We start from the raw sequence: 20,651 nt of genomic DNA on the forward strand, positions 1-20,651 counted from the left end.
GGAGAGACCCGGGTTCGGTTCCCGCAAAGGGCACGTACTTCGGTTGCAGTTTGTCCCCGGCCCTGGTTGGTTGTGCGGGTGGCAGCCACTCGATGTGTCCCTTCACGTCGATGTTTCTCTCTCTCTCTCCCTCCCACTCTATCTGTACAAAAAATATCCTCGGGTGAGGAAAAAAAATAAATAAATAAAACACTGTATTCCTTAGTGCCCTTGCTTTTCTTCCAATTTTAAATAAAAGTACACTCTTTCCTCTTTTCCCCCTAGCAGTCATCTCTCTGTGCTCGAAAGATTTCCACGCCCCGTGTTCAGACTTTATTCAGTTGCTCCAAAAGTGATTTTGCTAACGCATAGGTGAAGTCTGCACATGAAGCCTATAGTACAACTGCCTATCTCACTACTCCCATAACCCCTTCCTGCAACTGTTTCAATGTTGACTTAATGTTATTCATTTGCTTGTGTTGCTACTGAAAACGAATTCTTAATTAAAACGGCCCGGCATCATCTGGCTCACATAGAGTGCCACAGGCAATAATCCCTGACTTAATGTACACTTTGGCTGATACCTTCAATTTCATTTCTGAAGCCAGAAGTATAACTGGATTTGATAATGGCCTGTGAGCATCAGGTGAGAGGAGAGTAGAATTAGTAACGAAGAGCTACTTTCTTAGGAGGAGTCGTGTAACTGCATAACTCTTTCTAGGCAAAACGGACTGAATGTGCAAATGAACATCCGGGTTAAGTGAAAATCTAACTTCTTGTGTGACCTATAGGTATATGACTTGTGTCACACTATGGCTTAATTTCTGATCTACTCTTTCATATATGAACATTTTATCTGTTAGTAAGAAGCATGAGTCTTTTATTCTATTTTCACCTCTCCCCTCTCTCATTCAGTAATTTGACATGTTTTCTCGTTCACTGTAAAGCACTTTTAGGTAGAATCTAAACAAGAGAATGGTATCCTGTTTCAATTACTGCAGCAAAACTTTGCAAAACTGGTGTAAGTTTGAGGTGCAAAGGACGGAGGTAAAGGGCAACACTCTTGAACTGCTCCTCCATCCCAAATCAATTTCAGTGACTCAAGGCCACTACACAAGTTTCTTTCCTTCTCTATCCTTTCATAATTGGTGTGGCTGCAGACTCGGGCATCCTTGAATGTTCTCAGGTCCTGCTTACTGTGGAGGCATTGTGATTCCCGTGAGCAGGCGGAAACAGAAGCTAGCAGGGGAGAGACCCTGGGCTGGGGCTCCCTCCCACCGGGTGGAGGCGGAGCTCCCTGGTGGGGCAGGGCCAGCGGAGAGAGGAGCTGCCTTTCCCCTGGCACACACCAAGGTGCTGTCTGGCCTGGAGGTGGCCCTGGCCGAGTCGCACCCATATCTATCTGACTTTAGAGCTCATTATCTCTCTGCTAGTCCATGTTACTTCCTCACGAGTTATTTGATTCACCCCGAAGAAGCATTTAAAACACCTGGCAACACGAGGGCCCCCCAAACTTTCCTCAAACAAGAGCAGTGTACCTTCCAGCCACGCACATTTTATGCTACCGTCACTCTAGCGGACTGTGTGCAAAAGCGCCAGCAACGTCCCTTTCCCTGTATCCGCAGTCTTGGGCACGTGACTGATTTGGGTTTCATTAGCACCATCAGCTTGCCTGTGTCTCGCACCTGCTGGCCTACACTGCAGATTTTGGGATTTTCAGCCTCTCTAAATAATATATACATATTCTATAGTGCTGTTTGGAGAGCCCCGTCTAGTACACACAGCCACACAGCCACGATACACTTACTTGTGTGGTTTAGCCAACTATCATTCCTGCCTCCTTCTCAAGCTGCTGCGTCTTGGCAGGATCTGCCCGTCCCCTGTGCTGCTGTTTCCTCACCTCCAGCCTTAGAATCTGTCCTTCTGCCCTCAAATGTTAGGCTCCTGCTGGAACCATCAATTCTCCTCCATTCCTGCCAGGTCCCTGTTGTTGTCACACTAAAGACTCTTGCCACCTGCTTCCAGGTAAGTGGATGGAGATCTCATGAGGACTTTCCAGTCCACTTTGATTCTCAGGTACTGCAGAAAACTGTTTTGAAGGCTTTTATGCCAACTTTTGCTCCAAGTATTCCCTTGGTCCTCCTGTTGTAGAATCCCACTCTGCTCGAGTCTCCCTGCCCAGGAAGCGTATGAGCCCTTCCTGCGGGTGCTGAGGGAAGGAGGCCAGGGCACAGCTCGGCAGCTCTCGCGTGTCCTGGCGCCAGGCTCGCTTTATCCCTGAGGTCCGGAGGTGTTCCCGCGCCAGCACCCACAGCTCAGAGTGCCTACGCTCACTCCCCTTTAGAGCACGGCTTTGGCCCCAATCTTTCCAAATTTAAACTGCCCAGGAACAAAAGATCCTGGCTTCCTGTTGCATCATCCTGACCTTCCCTAGCGGCCAGACAAGCACAGGCTAAGGAGCGGAGCTCGGCCAGGAGGCGCTTTCCCATTCCCACGCCACTGTTCTCTTGGGGTTAGTAACATTTCCTCCAGCTTCCATCCCTGAAGTGTCAGGCAGCAGGCAACAGTAGTCTGATACATTAACCAACAGAGCAGCAAGGACACACCAAGGTTCTGGGGCTGTGACAGCCTTGTGAGCTGTCAGGAGGGCCAAGTGACAAGTAAAACCTGCTCCATGCTTGAACATCCACATACTGAGCCTGGGTCCCCTATCTCCTGCTTTTCCCAGCAGCCATGCCATTGGCACCCTGTTTCCAGGGTGGCATAGGTAAGCATCGGCTATGTCCTAAGTAGCCCATAAAATGGTGTGGCAACTGTGAAAGGCAGTATGGCATTCCCTCAAGCCCTGGCCAGTTTGGCTCAGCGGTTAGAGCATCAGCCTGCGGTCCGGAGAGACCCGGGTTTGGTTCCCGCTAAGGGCATGTACCTCAGTTGCAGTTTGTCCCCGGCCCTGGTTGGGTCGTGTGGGTGGCAACCACTCGATGTGTCCCTTTCATGTCGATGTTTCTCTCTCTCTCTCTCTCTCTCTCTTCTCTCTCTCCCTCCCACTCTATCTGAACAAAATATCAAAAAAAAGTGTCCTCGGGTGAGGAAAAAAAAAATTGGCCCTGGCCGGTTTGGCTCAGTACTTAGAGCATCGGCCTGAGAAACAAAGAGTCCCGGGTTCAATTCCAGCCAAGGGCATGTATCTCGGTTGCGGTTCATCCCTGGCCTCAGTTGGGGTGGTGCAGGTGGCAACCAGTGGATGTGTCTCTCTCGCATCAATGTTTCTCTCTCTCACTCTCTCTTCCTCTCTCCCTCACACACTCTCTGAAGATAAATGGAAAAATATCCTGGGGTGAGGATTAAAAAAAAAAATTAGACCCAGACTTACCGTACAGTTCAGCAACTACACTTCCAGTTACGTTTCCAAAGAATTGAAAGCTGGGACTTGAATAGGTATCTGTGCACCCATGTTCAGAGCACCCTTATGCACAATGCCGAAGGTGGGAACAAATTAAATCATGGATGACTGGGTGAACAAGATGTATATACACAAACAGTAGTGTATTTGCAGCCTTAAAAAGAATGACACATGCTACAACGTGGGTGAACCTTGAAAACACTGTGTAAAGCGAAACAAAGGGCCAGGTATTGTAAGATTCCACGTATGTGAGGTAACCTCCGAACCCCAGAGCAGAAAGTAGATGTGGCTGGGGAGGCGGCAGTGGGCGTCGCTGTGCGTTGAGCCCGGTTGGGGAAGGCGAGAAGTTGTGGAGGCGGAGGGCGGTGATGGTGTACAGCAGTGTAATTGTACTTCACGCCCCTGAATTAGACACTCAAAAATGGTTAAAATGATCAATATTATGTTAAGTATATTTTACCACAACAAAAAATTAAAATGTAGCCCAGCATGGACTAAATCCAGAGGAGTGATGATGTTTGACTCTGTGAGTATCTGGGTCCACCACTCTTAATATTTTAATTTAATATGCTTTTTAATATTTGCCATTATCCACAATCTTCTCTGTCTGACCTTTAAGCCTGCATAATAAAGGAATTAAGAAATTAGGGATGACACCATGTGTCACCTGCTGTGTGGTGTCATAAAGCAGTGGCCTTCATAGGGATACAATGTACAGCATAGGGAACAGTGTCAGTAATATATTAACCATGTACAGTGACAGATGGTTACTAGACTTATCGTGGTGATCACTTTGTAAGGTATATAAAAATGTTGACTCACTATGGTGTACACCTGAAACTAATATAAAATTGTATAATAAATTAAAAATAAAAATTAATAATTAAAAGTAACAATTAAAAATAAAAAATTTAAAATGCACCCCCCCCTAAAAAAAACAAGCAGGAAAAGATGAACCAAAAACTTACATGCCCATGAACACAGACAATAGGGCGGTGAAGGGCTGGGGTGGGACAGAGCCAGGAGGAGGGGGAAGTGGGGGGTTATATCTGTAATCCTCTCAACAATAAAGATAATTTTTTTAAAACCCAGCAAACCAAACAAACCAAAAAAATAAGGTGACGACTTTGGCCTCCAAGGGCCACCAGTAGCAATGCACACCCTGCCCCAAGCCCTGCAGCGACCTCCCACTGAGGCTCCTTGAAGGGCCTGAGAGACCTGGAAGGCTCTGAGCCAGTCTCCGGACTCTGGTCTCCAGCACATCTCACATCTCGGAGCAGCTCACCCAGTTCTCTGCTCCGCCGCCGCGAGCTCCCATCCTCCACACTGTCGAGTTATTTCCTGCTCAGAACATACTCTTCTCTTCCCTCTGCTGAGCTAACATTTTCTTTCTTCGGAGTTCAGATCAACTGTTACTCCCACAGGAAACATTTCCTCACCTAGAATCAGGTTTAATCTTCTTGTTACGTATTCTTTCAAAACCATATCCTTCCTTGGAAATGTTTTTATATTTATTTGTTTGATTATTTGATGAATCTCTGTCTCTCCCACTGATAAGCTCCAGTAGAACAGGGACACTCTAGTTTTTCTCACCTTTGAATCCTGAGCTCACAGAGTGCCTGGCATTCAGTCAGCTCCTCAACCATTATTTGCTAATGAATGAATGAATGAATGAATGAATAGAAAGATAACAAACAATAATGATGTTAAAGGTTTTCCTCCAGTTTATAAGGCAGGGATGCTGTCCCCGGCTCATCTAACAGCACACTCTTCTCCATGTAGGACAAATAGAGAAAATTAATATTATTACAAAACAAAAGATATAATACATTTTAGATTGACAGTAAAAAATAAAAAGCTCTTGAAGGTAGGGGTTCATTTTTACCACACTGCATATTCTATGCTGATTTAAAAAAAAAAAAAAACACACAAAAACTTAAAAGCACAATTTGAAACCAGAATGGCACTTCTTTTAATTTTCTCACACTGTTAGTCATTGATCTGCATTCATATTTCAGCGAAAATGCCATTGAATTCAGAAGAAATCTATTTAACCTGCATGGTATTCAAAAATTGCTGGAAAAGCTTAGCTCCTGTACTCTGTCCCAGTGACCTTGTTAAGCAGGTGTGTTAAACACTTAAATGTATAATTTTCTACAGGCGCTTTGGTAAAAACATTCTTTCTCCTTTCTCACGTCTTCTGCAAACCTCATTATCCTTCTTGTGACCCTGTAGGCATCTCATTTTCTTTTGGCTTGTTTGCAAGTTTGAAAATATTAACTGCAGCTCCTGCTTCAGGAAGGGTTGCTTGGCTACTACTCTCCATTTTTAGAGTGTGAATTCTTTTCCTTAGCGTCGCTACCTTGAATAATGAAGTTGAATGCATTTTCAAAGAAGCAAGGCATAATTAAAAATCTCTTACCTTTATTAAGTACAGCAATAGTTATTCTCATTTGGAAGACCAAGGGGAATATACATGGAAGAATATGTATTAATTTTGAACAATGTGGAAATGAAATTAAAATAAGGTTATAAAGTGTCAGTCACCATGGAACTGGGGGAAAGGAGCTGTCAGACATCAGATGCCAGTTTTAAGTAAGGTAAGTAGGAGCAAGAATGTCCAAGGATTGGCTTTTGGCATTATTGTCATCTTTAAAAATGATGTAGAAAAGAAAAAAATATATACAAGTGAAAACCTTACAGCTGGTATTGAGGTCTAGGAGACAGTGAAATGCTGAACAATGACTTCAAGAAAATTTATGCAGTGACTTTCGTTTTCTTCTCTAGTAAATTCCAGGCATTGTGCTGTACTCGGCATATGAGGCATAACTGCATGATACACAGTCCCTGCTCCAGAGGCCCTCCCTTGAACTATTACGTGATTGACACAGAAAGGCATTGCCTATTTTAGCATTTCTCAAAGTGGGCTTCACTATGGGATGCTAAAAAGAAGTCCAGCAAGACTTCTCAGAGCCTTTAATATGTTAATGAATAGAAAGAATCATTTCTACGAATGGGGTATATTACGCATTGGTTCCCAGATTTATTTGAAGATACCATTTGGTTATGTTTTTTGCTTTGCATTTGTGTGTCTGTTTTTGAATAAACATGTGAACTTGGGAAATTAGTATAGCTTGGAACATACTCTGGCAAATGCTGACACTAAAAATAGAGATGTCTGGCCCTACCAGTGTGGCTCAGTGGTTGAGCATCAGCCCACGCACAGAGACGTCGCTGGTTCAATTCCTGGTCAGGACACATGCCTGGGTTTTGGGCTCTATCCCCAGTAGAGGGTGTGCAAAAGGCAGCCGATTGATGCTTCTCAATCACATCGACATTGCTATCTCTCTCCCTCTCCCTTCCTCTCTCTCTCAAACCAATAAAAACATATTAAAAAAAAAATAGCGATGTCTGGAATTCAAAGAATTTTGGAAATTTTTTAAATCAAATATTTACTAAGTGCTTAAATCACTGAGAAATGGCATAAGGCCCCTTACCAGGTAGCTCTTAAAACTCAGTACCCCTTCATACTAGCAATACTCCTAATGACCCAAAAGTGGAAACAGCCCATGTGTCCATTAACTATGAATGGACAAACAGCATGTGATATATCCATACAATGCAACACTATTCAGCCATAAAAAGTAATGAAGTACTTATACATGCAATAACATGTATGAACTTGAAAACATTCTAGTAAGTAAAAGAAGTCAGACACAAAAGGCTACATACATGATTCCATTTAATTTAAAATGTCCAAAATAGGTAAATCTGCAGAGAAAAAAAGCAGATTCGTGGTTTCCAGGGACAGGAAGGAGAGGAGAATGAAGAGAGTTGAGATTTCTTTTAAGAATGAGGAGAATGTTTTGGAATTATAATGTAATAATGGTTGTATAACCTTGTGAATATATCAAAAACCACTGAATAATATCTTTTGAAAGGATGACTTTTATAATATTTGAATTGTATTTGAGTTTCAAAAATTCAGGACCCCACTATACCAAATGGTTATTCCTCCTATATTATAGGAATTGAGAACACAACCATTTCTTGTCAACAACTGTATTTAATGAAGATACTAGCTGTTATTTACAGAAGATATACATACATACAATTCCTACACATTTAAGGTAGCCTAATTGTGAAAACAGAAGAAAAATGTACCCAAAATTATATACTAAATAAAATAAATAAAAAGTAATTATTTGGCACAATATCTATTATGTAGCAAATAAATAACTCTATACCATTGATTGAATGAACTATATACAATCTAGTTGAAAGTGCAAAACGATTGCTGAAAATTAAGATATTTGTAATAACATTTAAGTCCAGAAAATATGTTTTTTTTTTTTAATTGGTAACAATAATTAGCCAATAGTAAAGGTTTTTAATGCCCAGGAAAATATTTTAATTTTGAAAAATGTTTTGTGCATATTGTGCTCTTCTGAAATGTGTTTTTTTTTTTTGTTTTTTTTTTTGCTTTTGTTTTTTTATCTAAACGCTGGCAATTTTAAGAACCTTGGAGTTTCTTAGTGGAATTCTTATGTATGTAATCCTGATTTGTAAGTTTAAAAAAGTTACATTGTAAACATAAATATTATTCTATATATCATTCAGAAATTACAGACTGGTCCTCCCTAAATTACATAAATAGCCATAATGTTTTATAGTAAGATGGTCAGGTTCAATTTCTTCAGAGATAAGACTATGAAAATGGAAGAATACAACCTATAATTTGGATTTATATTAATTCCTCAACACCCTCCGAAAACCTCATGCTCCAAATCAAGAAGTTGAGTTAAAAATGATGAAACTATACGACCACTGATGTATCCAAATAAATCTCATTTGTAGCACATCTCACTGTGTAAACACTCTTAGAAAAAATGTTGGGCTTGATATTTCTCTTGACAATAGCATTTCTACCAAGCTCTTCATGTGGGTCTCACTTTATGTTTCAGCAAAGAAGATGGCACAGTTGGAAATGAAATCAGATGACTACAAACTGGAGAATCTTAAGCTAGAGAGTGCAAGCTTGATGCAAATAATTTCTTCTCTTGTCATGACGCTGGTAAGCTGAATGCGGCCCTGAGCTGTCTCAGGGTGTGTCTTTGCTTGTTTTGTAGAATTCTCTAGTGACAATACAGTTGGTAGTAGCATAAATGCCATTTTTGAAAGATCGTGGACTGGAGGCAAACCACTGTTCGGGCACTTTAAATGTCTATGGTCGCCGAGGCTCTAATCGGTGTGACATCTGTGATAAAGTTCTCTGGTTGTCAATCACATTTAATTGCCGTACATAACTCCGGACATCCTGATGGTTCTTATTAGCTTGAGCTGCATCAAGATCTGTTGAAAGAGAAGAATTGGCATTGCGTAATATATGCATGTAAGATACCCTTTATGTTCTCCAGCTACTTATTACACTTATGTTAGGTTGCGGGTTCCATCAAGACTTTTCAACAGCGCCATGGTCATTGAAATGTTTCTACTTGGATGGTCCTCCCTCTCACCCTTTTCTTCCCTGGAATCACCTATTTACATAATTTTTCATTGCATTGCTTGTTGTAAAAAAAAAAAAGGGGGCACTAAAAAGAAGTGAAAACATCACCTGATAGTCCCTAGCTGTACATTAAAATTGTTTCCCCATATCACCCCACCTATGTCTCGTACTCTGACCTCTGTCCCCTCTGGTCCAGATGTGGACTAATGATAAAAGACAGTTTTCATTAGCTCCTAACAAAAGCACTTAAAACCCAGGCTGACCCGAAGCAAGCCAGTGAGACTGGTAAGTCCAACTGCCCTCGCGACTTATACAATATAGAGCATCACTGTGTAAGTTGTGTGTTCTTTGAGATCTCCACATTCAGAAAGAACAACAGCTCATAGGTGGAAGTCAGGACTTTTGCTAGACCTTTGATTCTCTGATGCAACTTGTTCTGAAATCCCAGTTTCCATTCTTTTCTCATTCACTTCCCAAACATGTGAGCAGCAGAGCTATCTGACTGGCTGATTTCTCTAAAACCAGACTGAAGGAGGGATAAAATATACATGAACGAGGAAGACCAACTTTGACCTCGGTGACCCAGAAACACAGGCCCCTCCAGGCCTCTTCGCCCGCATCTGCACCCAGAGTCGCCAGCTTTTCCTGTTATTCTAGAGAAATGAGAAATCTGAATTTCTTCCTTGGCAATTCTCCCAATTATTAAGTGGTGACATTATTTTAAAATAAAAGGTTAAAAAATGCTTGGTTGAGACTCAACACTTCTGCTGTGGTCCTTGGGCCACCTCTGCCCGTGGATCCCCAGTGTGCATGCCTTCTGCAGTTCACGTGCTCGGCTCGGGTGCTCACACCGCTCCCCGAGACCATTCGCGTGCCATCTGCCTACGGGGCGAAGGGGAGTGTTGCAGGTCTGAACACAGAAACGCAGAGAGAAGATACAAAGGCGCCTACTTGCTCTAAGAAGAAACTCATCAGTATAATTATCACATATAAATAATAGCACAGTGTCTAATGCCCTCGCTTCTCACTAGCAGTGTACTCCACATGTACAATATACTGTAATTACATTGTACATATTCCCATGGTTATGCATCTATTCCTATAGCTTTATCTATAGATTGTTGACTTCGGAGCCGAGCAGCTGTTGTTTACCAGCAGTTACTGATAACGTCAACAAATGCCGTGAATATATATGTAATCCCCGCCCCCCACGGGCTCCAGGGGCAAATGTGGGCGAATAGGAATTTACTTCCAAAGAGGCTTATAGAATAAAACATATTTTGTCTTGGTTCTTTGGACCTTAATAAAAACCCTCTCAAGGCTACGAACCCTTTCAGGCACATAAAAGTTTATGTTCGAGTTCAGGAGTTTCCTGGACGCCCTGAAGGGCATGGGTCCTAGATTATACACCCTTGTTGCAGACTGGCACCACTTACGTATCCTCATATTCACTTGGATAACTGCTTTATGACCATGTCTTACTTTTTTTTTTTCTTTATTGATTTTAGAGAGAGAGAGAGAAACATCGATGAGAGAGAACATTGACTGGCCACCTCTTGAATGCCCCCCTCTGGGGACTGAGCCCACAACCTGGGCATGTGCTCTAACCGGGAATCAAACTGACAACCTCTTGGTGCATGAATCGATGCTCAACCATGGAGCCACACCAGCTGGGCTATGACCATGTTTTTATACATACAGTAAGTTACTAGATACAGATATGAAACACTTTAACTGGCAGAATCCACATAGGAGTGGTTGATGATATGCAAGACTATTCTCACTTTGGAAGAACAAGAAGGCACAATCATTTGAATCAATTTTTAAAGGTCTATTTGCTCTCCGAGTCAAGATTATTTTTTCTAGATAATTTCTGCTGCACATTTTAAAAAATGAACATTTAGCGATTCTGGCATTCCAAGAAAGCAAACCCTTGCTTTGGCCAATCTTGTGCTAAGAAGAGCAAAGAAGCTCTAATGAATAAAACTGAGAACTTTTTAGCCTCTAAGCAACAGGTTTCTGGTAGGGGATGGGACTGGTAGCCTCACAGTCATGTTTATATCCAATTATCGCGTTCACTTAATGAGCCAAGTGACTTCCAGTGACTCAACAATGAAGCTAGCAAAAAACTTCACAGGGGCCACCTTTCCACCCCCGACCCAATTTGAGAGAGCCAGAGCCCCATCCCCCGCCCAAAGTCCCAGCCCGGAGGAATGGCAGCACTGGACTGGCATGCTGATCTGGTGCTGATGCAACTTCACTCCAAACAGTTTTAAATTGCTATTCATTAGTACTAGTAGTTTTATAGTAAAGCACTGTGTTACATCAGTTATTTTGCTGTATATTCAGATTTTAAAAAAGCACCTTAAATTCACCTGGGAATACTAGAAATATAACATAAACTTCTGCTATGGAACCTTTTACAAAGGTGCTATCCACATTAATGCATTCTTGCAACACCTCAAGAAACAATCAATACTATCTTCCCCAGTTTGGAAACGACAGAACTGACTCATCAAGAGTTGGCGTGAGTGTCTCAACATGAAGCAGGGAGTCATAGAGTTGTCTCGAGACAGGATTTGTTGGCAATCATGCCTTAGTTGTCTCTAGCCACACTGGAAAAAGCAAACTAATTCTCTTTAAGTTCACTCTTAAATAATATTCCTATGGTTATTTTCAAGTTTCACAACTAGAAGATCCTTAAATTCAGGCTTCTGGCCCCTGGATTTCATGGTCCAAAATGTCTCTGACATAATAAAACAGTGTCCAGACCTCTAGAATGTCTCAGGCTCATTAACAAGGCCTCAGTCCCCACGGATCCATGTTGCAGCATTGAACTTACTGAAAGGTTGGCTTCTGCAGTATCTCACTGTTCTGGCAGTATTTGCAATCATGCGCTAAAAAGAACAAAGAGAAAAGGCTGAAATGCAAGTAAGCTTAGTGTATAGTCCAAAAAGGAAAACAAACCATTATTTATTTCGGCAATACCTGGGCCTGTGAAAAACAGCCTGCTCTGAGATGTTGACTATCTGGAGGCAACTGGCTGGTGCAGAACCGTCTAATTACTTGAAGGAGGCGCCCACACTCACGTACAAGGCATTTGCCAGGTGAGGAATATGGATGGCGGATTCCACTCTATTGTTTGTGGGTTCTCAGGACACACAGCGGAGTCTGCTGTTCCTGAGATACCTTACTCCTGAGGACTAGCTCTCACCTTCTGGAGGTCACTATGGATCTGTAAGAGGATTTGTAACTATCCGACATTTGGAGAAGGGTCAGCTTGTCAAGTTCCTCAGTAATGAGGCAGTAGGTCATACTGACTGAACAGTCACAGGCAAGATGTGCTACCTGTACCTTTTCTATTCGCTGTGTGTTACTGACCTTTCTAATTCTAGCAAAAGTGTGTTTCAGTGTTAATCTCCCTCCCCCCTCCCTCCTTCCCTCCCTCCTCACTTTGTTTCTTATTATAACACGAACACATGCACATTTAAAAAAATACAGAAAATGTTAAGAACAACATAAAAACCACTCAGAATGTCACTGCGCAGAGGAACCTCATTAATATTTTGGTATTTTTTTTTAATACTTTAAAACTGAATATATAACAACATACTTTTTTAAAAGGTTGAAGTCATATTTTTTTTTTATCTTTTTATTTTTTATTTTTGGTATGTGTCCCTAGCGGGAACCGAACCCAGGACTCTCTGGACTGTAGGCGGCTGCTCCAACCGCTGAGCCAAACCGGCCAGGGCGAAGTCATATGTATTTTTAATTTAAATTTTTTCCACATGGCATTGTGACTACTTTTGATGCTGTCTGCATTTAAAAACATTTAAAAATGAGTAGGCATTCAATAATATGGATGGATCATAATGTATTTAACCTTTGTTAATTTTGTCATTAAATAATCTTGAATTCTTTGTAAAATTTCTTTGCCATAATGACTTATTAGGAAATCTTTTGTACTTTACTCAACTTAGTAAAAAACAAAAGAAGAAAGGAGGGGAAAGAAATGAAGGGACCAAACATGAGGAAAACATTAGTGAGACCTCAGTATCATTTCTTTTTTTTTTTTTTTCTTTAAATATTTTTTTAATTGATTTTTAGACAGAGAGGAAAAGAGAGAAACATCGATGAGAGAGAACATTGATTGGCCGCTTCCTGCATGCCCCCCACTGGAGGTCGGGCCCACAACCCAATCCCCACGGTGTCCTGACTGTGAATTGAACCGGTGACCTCTTGGTACATGGGTCAATGCTCAGCCACTGAGCCACACTGGCCAGGCCTAAGCACCATTTCTTACCTAGGATGTATGTTTCTTGCTCATGGTATCTTTTTTTTTAAATCCTCACCCGAGGATATTTTTCCCTTGATTTTTTGAAAGAGTGGAAGGGAGGGTGAGAGGGAGAGAGAGAAAGAGAGAAAAACATCAATGTGAGAGAGACACATCGATTGATTGCCTCATGCACAACCTCGACCAGGGCCAGGGACTGAACCACCACTGAGGTACGTGCCCTTGACCGGAACTGAGCCCGAGAGTCTTTGGTCCTTGGGCTGATGCTCCAACCGCTGAACCAAACTGGCCAGGGCTTGCTCACGGCATTTTAATAGTAGCTGGGACCAGTCTCCGTGTACTGTCTCAGGACACCTCTGCTACTCAGACTCCAACGGGGCCCTGCAGAGATGGCGGGTTTACTCTGACACTAGCAGACAATTGAAAAGGCTCCAGCCCAGCAGTGAGACTTTCCTCATCTCTGAGTGGCCATATACAATTCTATTCTTTGCTATCTTCTTTTATGCACCTTTGGCACGCCAAAGTATAGAAAATGACTTTGAGGAAGCTTATGCAATTTTAAAAAACAAAAACAGCCCTGGCCGGTTTGGCTCAGTGGTTAGAGCGTTGGCCTGCGGTCCGGAGAGACCCGGGTTTGGTTCCCGCTAAGGGCACGTACCTCGGTTGCAGTTTGTCCCCGGCCCTGGTTGGTAGTGCGGGTGGCAGCCACTCGATGTGTTCCTTTCACATCGATGTTTCTCTCTCTCTCTCTGTTCCTCTCTCTCCCTCCCACTCTACCTGAACAAAAAAATGGGAAAATGTCCTCGGGTGAGGATAAAAAAAAACCCAAAAAACAACTTATTTTGCAGGACAAAAATTCCTAGAAGAGTCAGAGCTTTAGAGATACACCTAAGTGCACATTCACTGTACTTTATCGAACACTCCAGCTTCAAGGACTGGCGAGCATTCGGTGACATGCATCTGCATTGGATCATTCCTCACACACAAAGAGGCAGTCGGAGAAGTTCGAACTTCACTTTCATAAAGGATCCTAAAAACCAGCACGTCTGTTGATCAGCATGAGAAATATATTACAAATACCTCCAAGAAACTATAGCATACAATGTATAATTAGCCTCTGATCTATGGAGCCCTGAAATAAACAGTAACTATGATAATTTTCCTGCTAATTTACTTTAAGTTGTTTTTTCACTTCTCTAAAGACTTTGCATCTGAAGGGCACAAGTATATTCCATGTAGAATTATTGTAATTCTTTAGACATTGAATGGAGTGTAATTACTGAAAATCCTGGGAAATGCTGCCGGCATGCCCCTCTGAAGAATAATAAAACAATTAGCAGGGGTCAGAAACCTCTTCCTAGACCACTTTGTAGGGAGTAATTGTTCTGCTTTTTAGTTTTGAAAGCTAAAACATTTCATTCTGACTTTAGTTTTAGATGACTCTTTATAGCCATACTCTGAGGCTTCATCATTTTTAGCTCATTATGTAGTTTAAAATGTGAGAACAATTGTTTAAATCAGTAATTTCCAGCTCCGGAGTTCATTCTACCTTTCTACATCTTTGATTAATTTTAACAATGGTTTTAATTTTGGCGTATCCTTTTTAATTGCACTCAAAGATAACTTCAGCTTAACTGGAAATCTAAATATGGTTTTGCAACAAGGTTTATAACTTGCCTACTATCGGGCTTTCCACTCGTTAAATGCAACCCACAAGGAGGAACGCATGGCCCTCTAAGGAAAGTCCCTTTCGAGGCTGACACTTTTCTATTAGAATTTTTTGTATTGAGTCAAAGTTTTTTCCCTTTGCGTTTCACCCAGTGACCTTGTCCTGAGCCCCGGGAGCCAGAGCAAACATGCCTAGTTCCTTTTTAACAGGATGGTTATTCAAGTACTTGAAGACAACTATGATGGACAGCTCCCCGCCCTGCGTCTTTCCCGGTCAGCCTAAGTACTGACAACTTCTTCCACCATTGTTCATAAGAAACTTCTGGGTCTCTTCCGGACAGTCTCCAGTGTGGTGCCTCAGACTAAGCTAATCACAGAGTGCAGAAGAATTCTTTCCTTCGTGGGTCTGGACGAAACTACACATCCAAGTCCACGATTTAAGAAAAGGTCCCGTTCCTGACATCTGTCGAACTAACAGTGAATTAAATCTCTCCTCCTATGTCATGAGCTGCTGTTTGGATTCAGCTTCCTTCTCTGTAGATATGCAGTTTATTTTGGGGCCAAATGAAAGGATCTTGGCTTTATCTCCACTAAAAGCCATCTGTTAGTCGTTCTGCCCTCCTGCACACGGAAGCCTCCCCTGGAAGCCACGGTATTCTCAGCTAAGGTCGACAGAAACGAAGGTGGAAGAGCCCTTACTACCCACTGACACAGCAGGGGTGATGCTGAGAATTCTCCCCTGGGCTCCCCGTCCTGCCGGAGCAGGTTGGCCTGTCTTGTCAGGCCGGGCAACTTTCCTGTCATGCCAGGGGGACAATCCCTGCTACTCCAAAGCAGGCTTCTCATCTTTTTTTCTATCTCAGCAAACCTGACGGAGGTTTGTGACACGCTCTCATTAGCAACCGGCTTATTAAAACAGCGATCTGTCATTCAGGGATAGGCACGCCACGTGGGTGTGGGTGGGTGTCGGTGGACAGCATGAACTGCCCCCTCTGCACACTGGAACGAATTCTGATACCCTCCACTCCCTGTCAGAACCACCACTGCAGGACTGCTCATCGGATTCCACCAAGAAATCGGGGCGGGTTTCAGGTTCAGACGGGCAGGCGTGCCCGGCAGCACCGCCTGGCACCGTGACTCTCTCGACCTCCCTCGCAGGCAGCTGCCAGCACAGCCTACCTCGCCCTAGCGGCCGAGTCCCTCGGGGAGCTGTGCCCAGACTTCAGACCTCTTAAATGCCTGCCCTCCATAGTCTTGTCTTTCCTTCTGTTGCCCCTTGAGGTCTTTGCCATCCTTGTTCTATTTAATTTTTTTTTTCTTTATTGATTTTAGAGAGGAAAGGAGAGAGAGAGACAGAAACATTCATGAGAGAGAACATCGATTGGCCACCTCCTGCATGCCCCCCACTGGGGATCAGGCCCACAACCTGGGCATGTGCCCCGACTGGGAATCAAACCGGTGACCTCTTGGTGCATGGGTCAATGCTCAACCACTGAGCCACACTGGCCGGGCGCTATCCTTGTGCTTAATGCTTGCCAGATTCCCTTTCTTTCTTTGTTTCTACCCACACTGATCCGCCCCTGTCTGTATTCCTGTCAAATATAGAATCTCAGTCAATGATTCCACCTTTACACCATCTGATCATTTCACTTGGACTCTCATATATTTGGGACAAGAATTTTTTTCCACAGCAAGATCTAGAAATATATAGTCTCTCAGCTACAAAGATTGTGCCCATGATAGCCACCAAGTAGAATTAAGTGCATTATAAGGACCAGAGTTAAAAGATAAAGGCCCTGAGCTGAGCCAGCCCTCACCCCATGCATCACTGAGGAAGAGCCCCGTGTCCAGTCCCCTGACTATAGACCTTTTATGTCCAAGAGGTGTGTGACATACAGATACACGTATATAACACACGTGATGGTATATTGTACATACGATGGCCATGGGTCATGGCAGCCCAGGCTCATGCAGACTGTTGTGCACGTCTGCACTCAGGGAAGGACACTGAAGGACGGACATCATTAGCACCACAGGGAAGAGGGGAGACAGAATAATGTCCACTTAGGAGCAGATGGCTGAGGGAGTCCTCTTGCATAAAGTATCAGTAATGCCAAATGCTTGGGACATTCTGCTCAATCAAGTTTCCTAATAGAATAGAAAATACTTTTGGATTAAATCTTTGTTACATAAATCCTTTAAAAATGTTTTAATGCATTGTGTCCTATCTCACTAAGTCCAACGCTAAAATATGATTGGGCTATTCTTTTATTCAACAAATGTTTTTTGTGTAATTATGATGTGAAAATACCTTTGTAGGTGCTAAGAAATATTAGTGAACAAAACAGACAAGATACCTGGTATAGGACATTGACATTCTCGTGGGGAAAACACATCATGAAGAGGTAAGTAAAGGTCATCTCAGATGGTGAAACAGCTGTGAAGACGAGGTCACCTGTCTGACAGTGCAGGGTGTGCAGGGTAGAAGGATGTTTAAAGGGTGGTCAGGGAAAACCACTTGGAGGAGGGAACACATGAGCTGAGACCTGCATGAGAAGTCAGGCAAGTGAAGACTCGGGGGAGACATTTCAGACAAAGGTGACAGCCAGTGCAAAGTCTCTGAGATGGGAAGGACGAGAAAGAAGGTTGGTTTTTCCAACTTGGATTGAGTACCGTGCAGTTGAAGTGTGAGATGAGGCTGGATGGGTACTCAGAGGGACAACTCTGGATTTATTATATGATATTGTATTTAACATGGTTTCATTTTCTTCTGAAACAACTGCATGGAGTTACCATTCTTTGCATTTTGCTTTTTGACATCTCCTTCATTATTACTGTGAACTAGTTTTTATATTTTTTGTTGATTTTTACTTTATCATGTCTTTATGTTTGAAAAAAATTTTTTTTTCAATTAATTTTAGAGAGGAAGGGAGAGGGAAAGAGAGAGAGAGAAACATCGATGAGAAAGAACATCGACTGGCTGCCTCCTGCATGCCCCCCACTGGGGATTGGGCCCACAACCTGGGCATGTGCCCCAACCGGGAATTGAACCAGCAAACTCTTGGTGCGTGGGTCGACACTCAACCACTGAGCCACACCGGCTGGGCTCATGTCTTTATGTTTTATCATCTCAACTGCATATAATCTCCTAGGGACTACTTTTGGGATTTATTTATGCTTCCTAACAAAATTCTTTGCCTGGACACTTTATGTATATTATATTGCTTTGAAACATACCCTTCAGAAAATCTGCATTTAGGCCGGTCTGTGAACTCTAAAGGAAGAAATAAACTTTCAAAGTCCACTTATAGATTTCTAGTGTGCTGAGAAGGACTGGGAATTAGGTAGATTTAAACATCTAGACTTTTACTGGGAGAGTCTTTTTGATATTAGTCCAATGATTTCTCCATGAACTTGTAATAACATTATCATTGGTAGAAAATACATTGTTGCTAATTATATAATGGCATGAAGGGGAACAGAGTGTGCCACCCCAAAATATGATTCTTTGGGGTATTATTATTATTATGTTTTATCCTCACCCGAGGACATTTTTCCATTTTTTGTTCAGACAAAGTGGGAGGGAGAGAGAGGAAGAGAGAGAGAAGAGAGAAACATCAACGTGAAAGGGACACATCAAGTGGCTGCCTCCCGCATGACCCAACCTGGGCGAGGGACAAACTGCAACTGAGGTACGTGTGCCCTTAGCGGGAACCAAACCCGGGCCTCTCTGGACTGCAGGCTGATGCTCTAACCACTGGGCAAGCGCTGGGGTATTAATTATTTTAAGCTGGTTATTTTTAAGGCCCGGAAGGCTCAGGAAGAACTTTTGACCTTCACCTCTAACTATCTAAAAGAATTTAAGATGGAAAGTCTGTTCGAGGAAGAAGCTATCACCGTAGATAACCATAGTTGACCTTTAAACATATGGGGGTTAGGGATGCTGACCCCCATGCAGTTGAAAATCTGCGTATAACTTTTGATTCCCCCCCAAACTTAACTGTAGTCATCTGGCAGTATCCACAGGGGCCTGGTTTCAGGAGCCCTGCTGATACCAAATCCGAAGATGCTCAAGTCCCTGATATGGAATGATGCAGGACAACACACACAGTCGGCCCTCTACATCCACAGACTCCCCACTGTGGATCAGAAATACTTTTTTAACCTGCGGTTGGTTGAAGCCGCTGATGGAAACCTGGGGACACGAAGGGCAGGCTGTATGTTTACTGAAGAAGGTCTCTATAGAAGTGGACCTGCACAGTGGAAACCCACGTTGTCGAACAACTGCTGTTGTGCAGCTGAGTGTCAACTGGGTGCGACATACAGGGAGGAACCTCCCAAAGTCAATTTGCTCAGAGTCCTCCCTGTCCCAAAGTCTCTAGATGCCCCAGCAAACATTTCTTTCCTAAACATTAACTCTTTTCTGTAAATTGCTTTATTTCCCTTTGAAGTCCCAGATGCTTACCTCCCTCTCCTAGTCCAGGATGATATATAACCTCACTTTGCTTTACTATCTTTGGATTCTTCATGCTTATGTGAATTCCCCATATGTATATATTAAATTTGATTTTCTCCTGTTAATCTGCCTTATGTCATTTTAATTATTCCACCAGCCATAAGCACCGAGAGTGGAAGGGGGTAATTTTCCCTTCCCCCACAATAGAAGGATTCAAAACATTTCTCTTCTTTCATGAATTAGCTTCTGTTAATGTTTCCAGAAGTACAGACCTTTGCCCCATGCCTCTCATTCCAAATGAAAGGACTACCTTAAAATGACATTAATAAATAAATACACCTAAATATGGGTACGTCTGAAATAGAACCAACCTCCTAATACAGTAGCAACTGTGGCGAGCAGTTTGCTTTATGCAGCCTGGGAGAGTGGCAGCCGGCCAGCAGAGTATCCTATAATCCATTGCTAGTCTACCTCCCAAATGCTATAAATATTCATGATGCCACAGAAAGCTACAAAGGGCTTTATTCAAACATTTTTTTGAATACTCCTTTATGTTCCCCCAAATAAAAGAATATCTGCCTTTTTTTTGCATAAGGATCAGAGTGTGAATTCTCTTTTGTTCATACTCATAAATCCTGAAAACCAATATGCAACAAATTCTCTAATCCTCATTTCGTACCTCAAGGGTGAAGAGGTTCAAAATAAAAATACTCAGGGTTGGCACAGTAGTTTGCTCTGACTGCAATGCTGCCGCCGAGAAAAGGCATCTGTGTTCTGGCCACCGTGGCGACTTCTGCCCCTGGCGGGGCTCCTTCTGGGGATGCAGCCTCCCAGCCCCACACAGGCTGCCAGCTCCGCTCGTCACCCTAGCCTTGCTGACGACTGACAGGGAAGGAGCGTGCACATCAGCCTGCAAAGGGAGATGTGTCCTTCGGGAAGACACACAGCAATCACAGCAGCCACTAGTGGGAGCTGTAGGTGGCAGTGGGGGGCAGGGCGGGTAGCCCATGGAAAGAAGGAGTTGGAACGTTTACTATAAGCGCCAGGTTGGTCAAAGCCAGGTTTAAAAAACATAATCCACCCTTCTTGAAATTCTATTTTGTTTTCCAGTAACATCCAACTCATGGAAGGGCAACTGTAAAATTACACTTTGTCACGGTATGAAATATCAAATATAGTTGTGGGAACGGAGAACCAATAGTAGTCTTTCTCCCCTTCTTTATTATAGTAGTAGAACCCCCTAATTTTTAGTGGGACACATCATATCCTAAATAAGGGCTACATATCCTACCTTCCCTTTCATGGGACTAAATTTCTGATCAGCAAAATGTGAGCCAAGTGGTGA

General features: G+C 42.8%; 1 protein-coding gene across 4 annotated transcripts in view; it reads right to left on the reverse strand.

The window, feature by feature from the left end:
• Window positions 1–7,844: 7,844 nt before the first annotated feature.
• RAPGEF4 (Rap guanine nucleotide exchange factor 4) overlaps window positions 7,845–20,651 on the reverse strand; it is a 282,253-nt gene continuing 269,446 nt past the window's right edge. For all 4 annotated transcript variants that reach the window (XM_036254269.1, XM_036254271.1, XM_036254270.1 and 1 more), the window contains 2 exons: window positions 11,731–11,785; window positions 7,845–8,734 (listed from right to left, as the gene is read on the reverse strand). In XM_036254269.1, the coding sequence (XP_036110162.1) occupies window positions 8,607–8,734; window positions 11,731–11,785 (183 nt within the window). In that variant the 3' untranslated portion in view covers window positions 7,845–8,606. The remainder of the gene's footprint in view (window positions 8,735–11,730; window positions 11,786–20,651) is intronic.

Source organism: Molossus molossus, unplaced genomic scaffold (genome assembly GCF_014108415.1).
Source record: "Molossus molossus isolate mMolMol1 unplaced genomic scaffold, mMolMol1.p scaffold_m16_p_11, whole genome shotgun sequence".
In the NCBI taxonomy this organism is placed as follows: domain Eukaryota; kingdom Metazoa; phylum Chordata; class Mammalia; order Chiroptera; family Molossidae; genus Molossus; species Molossus molossus.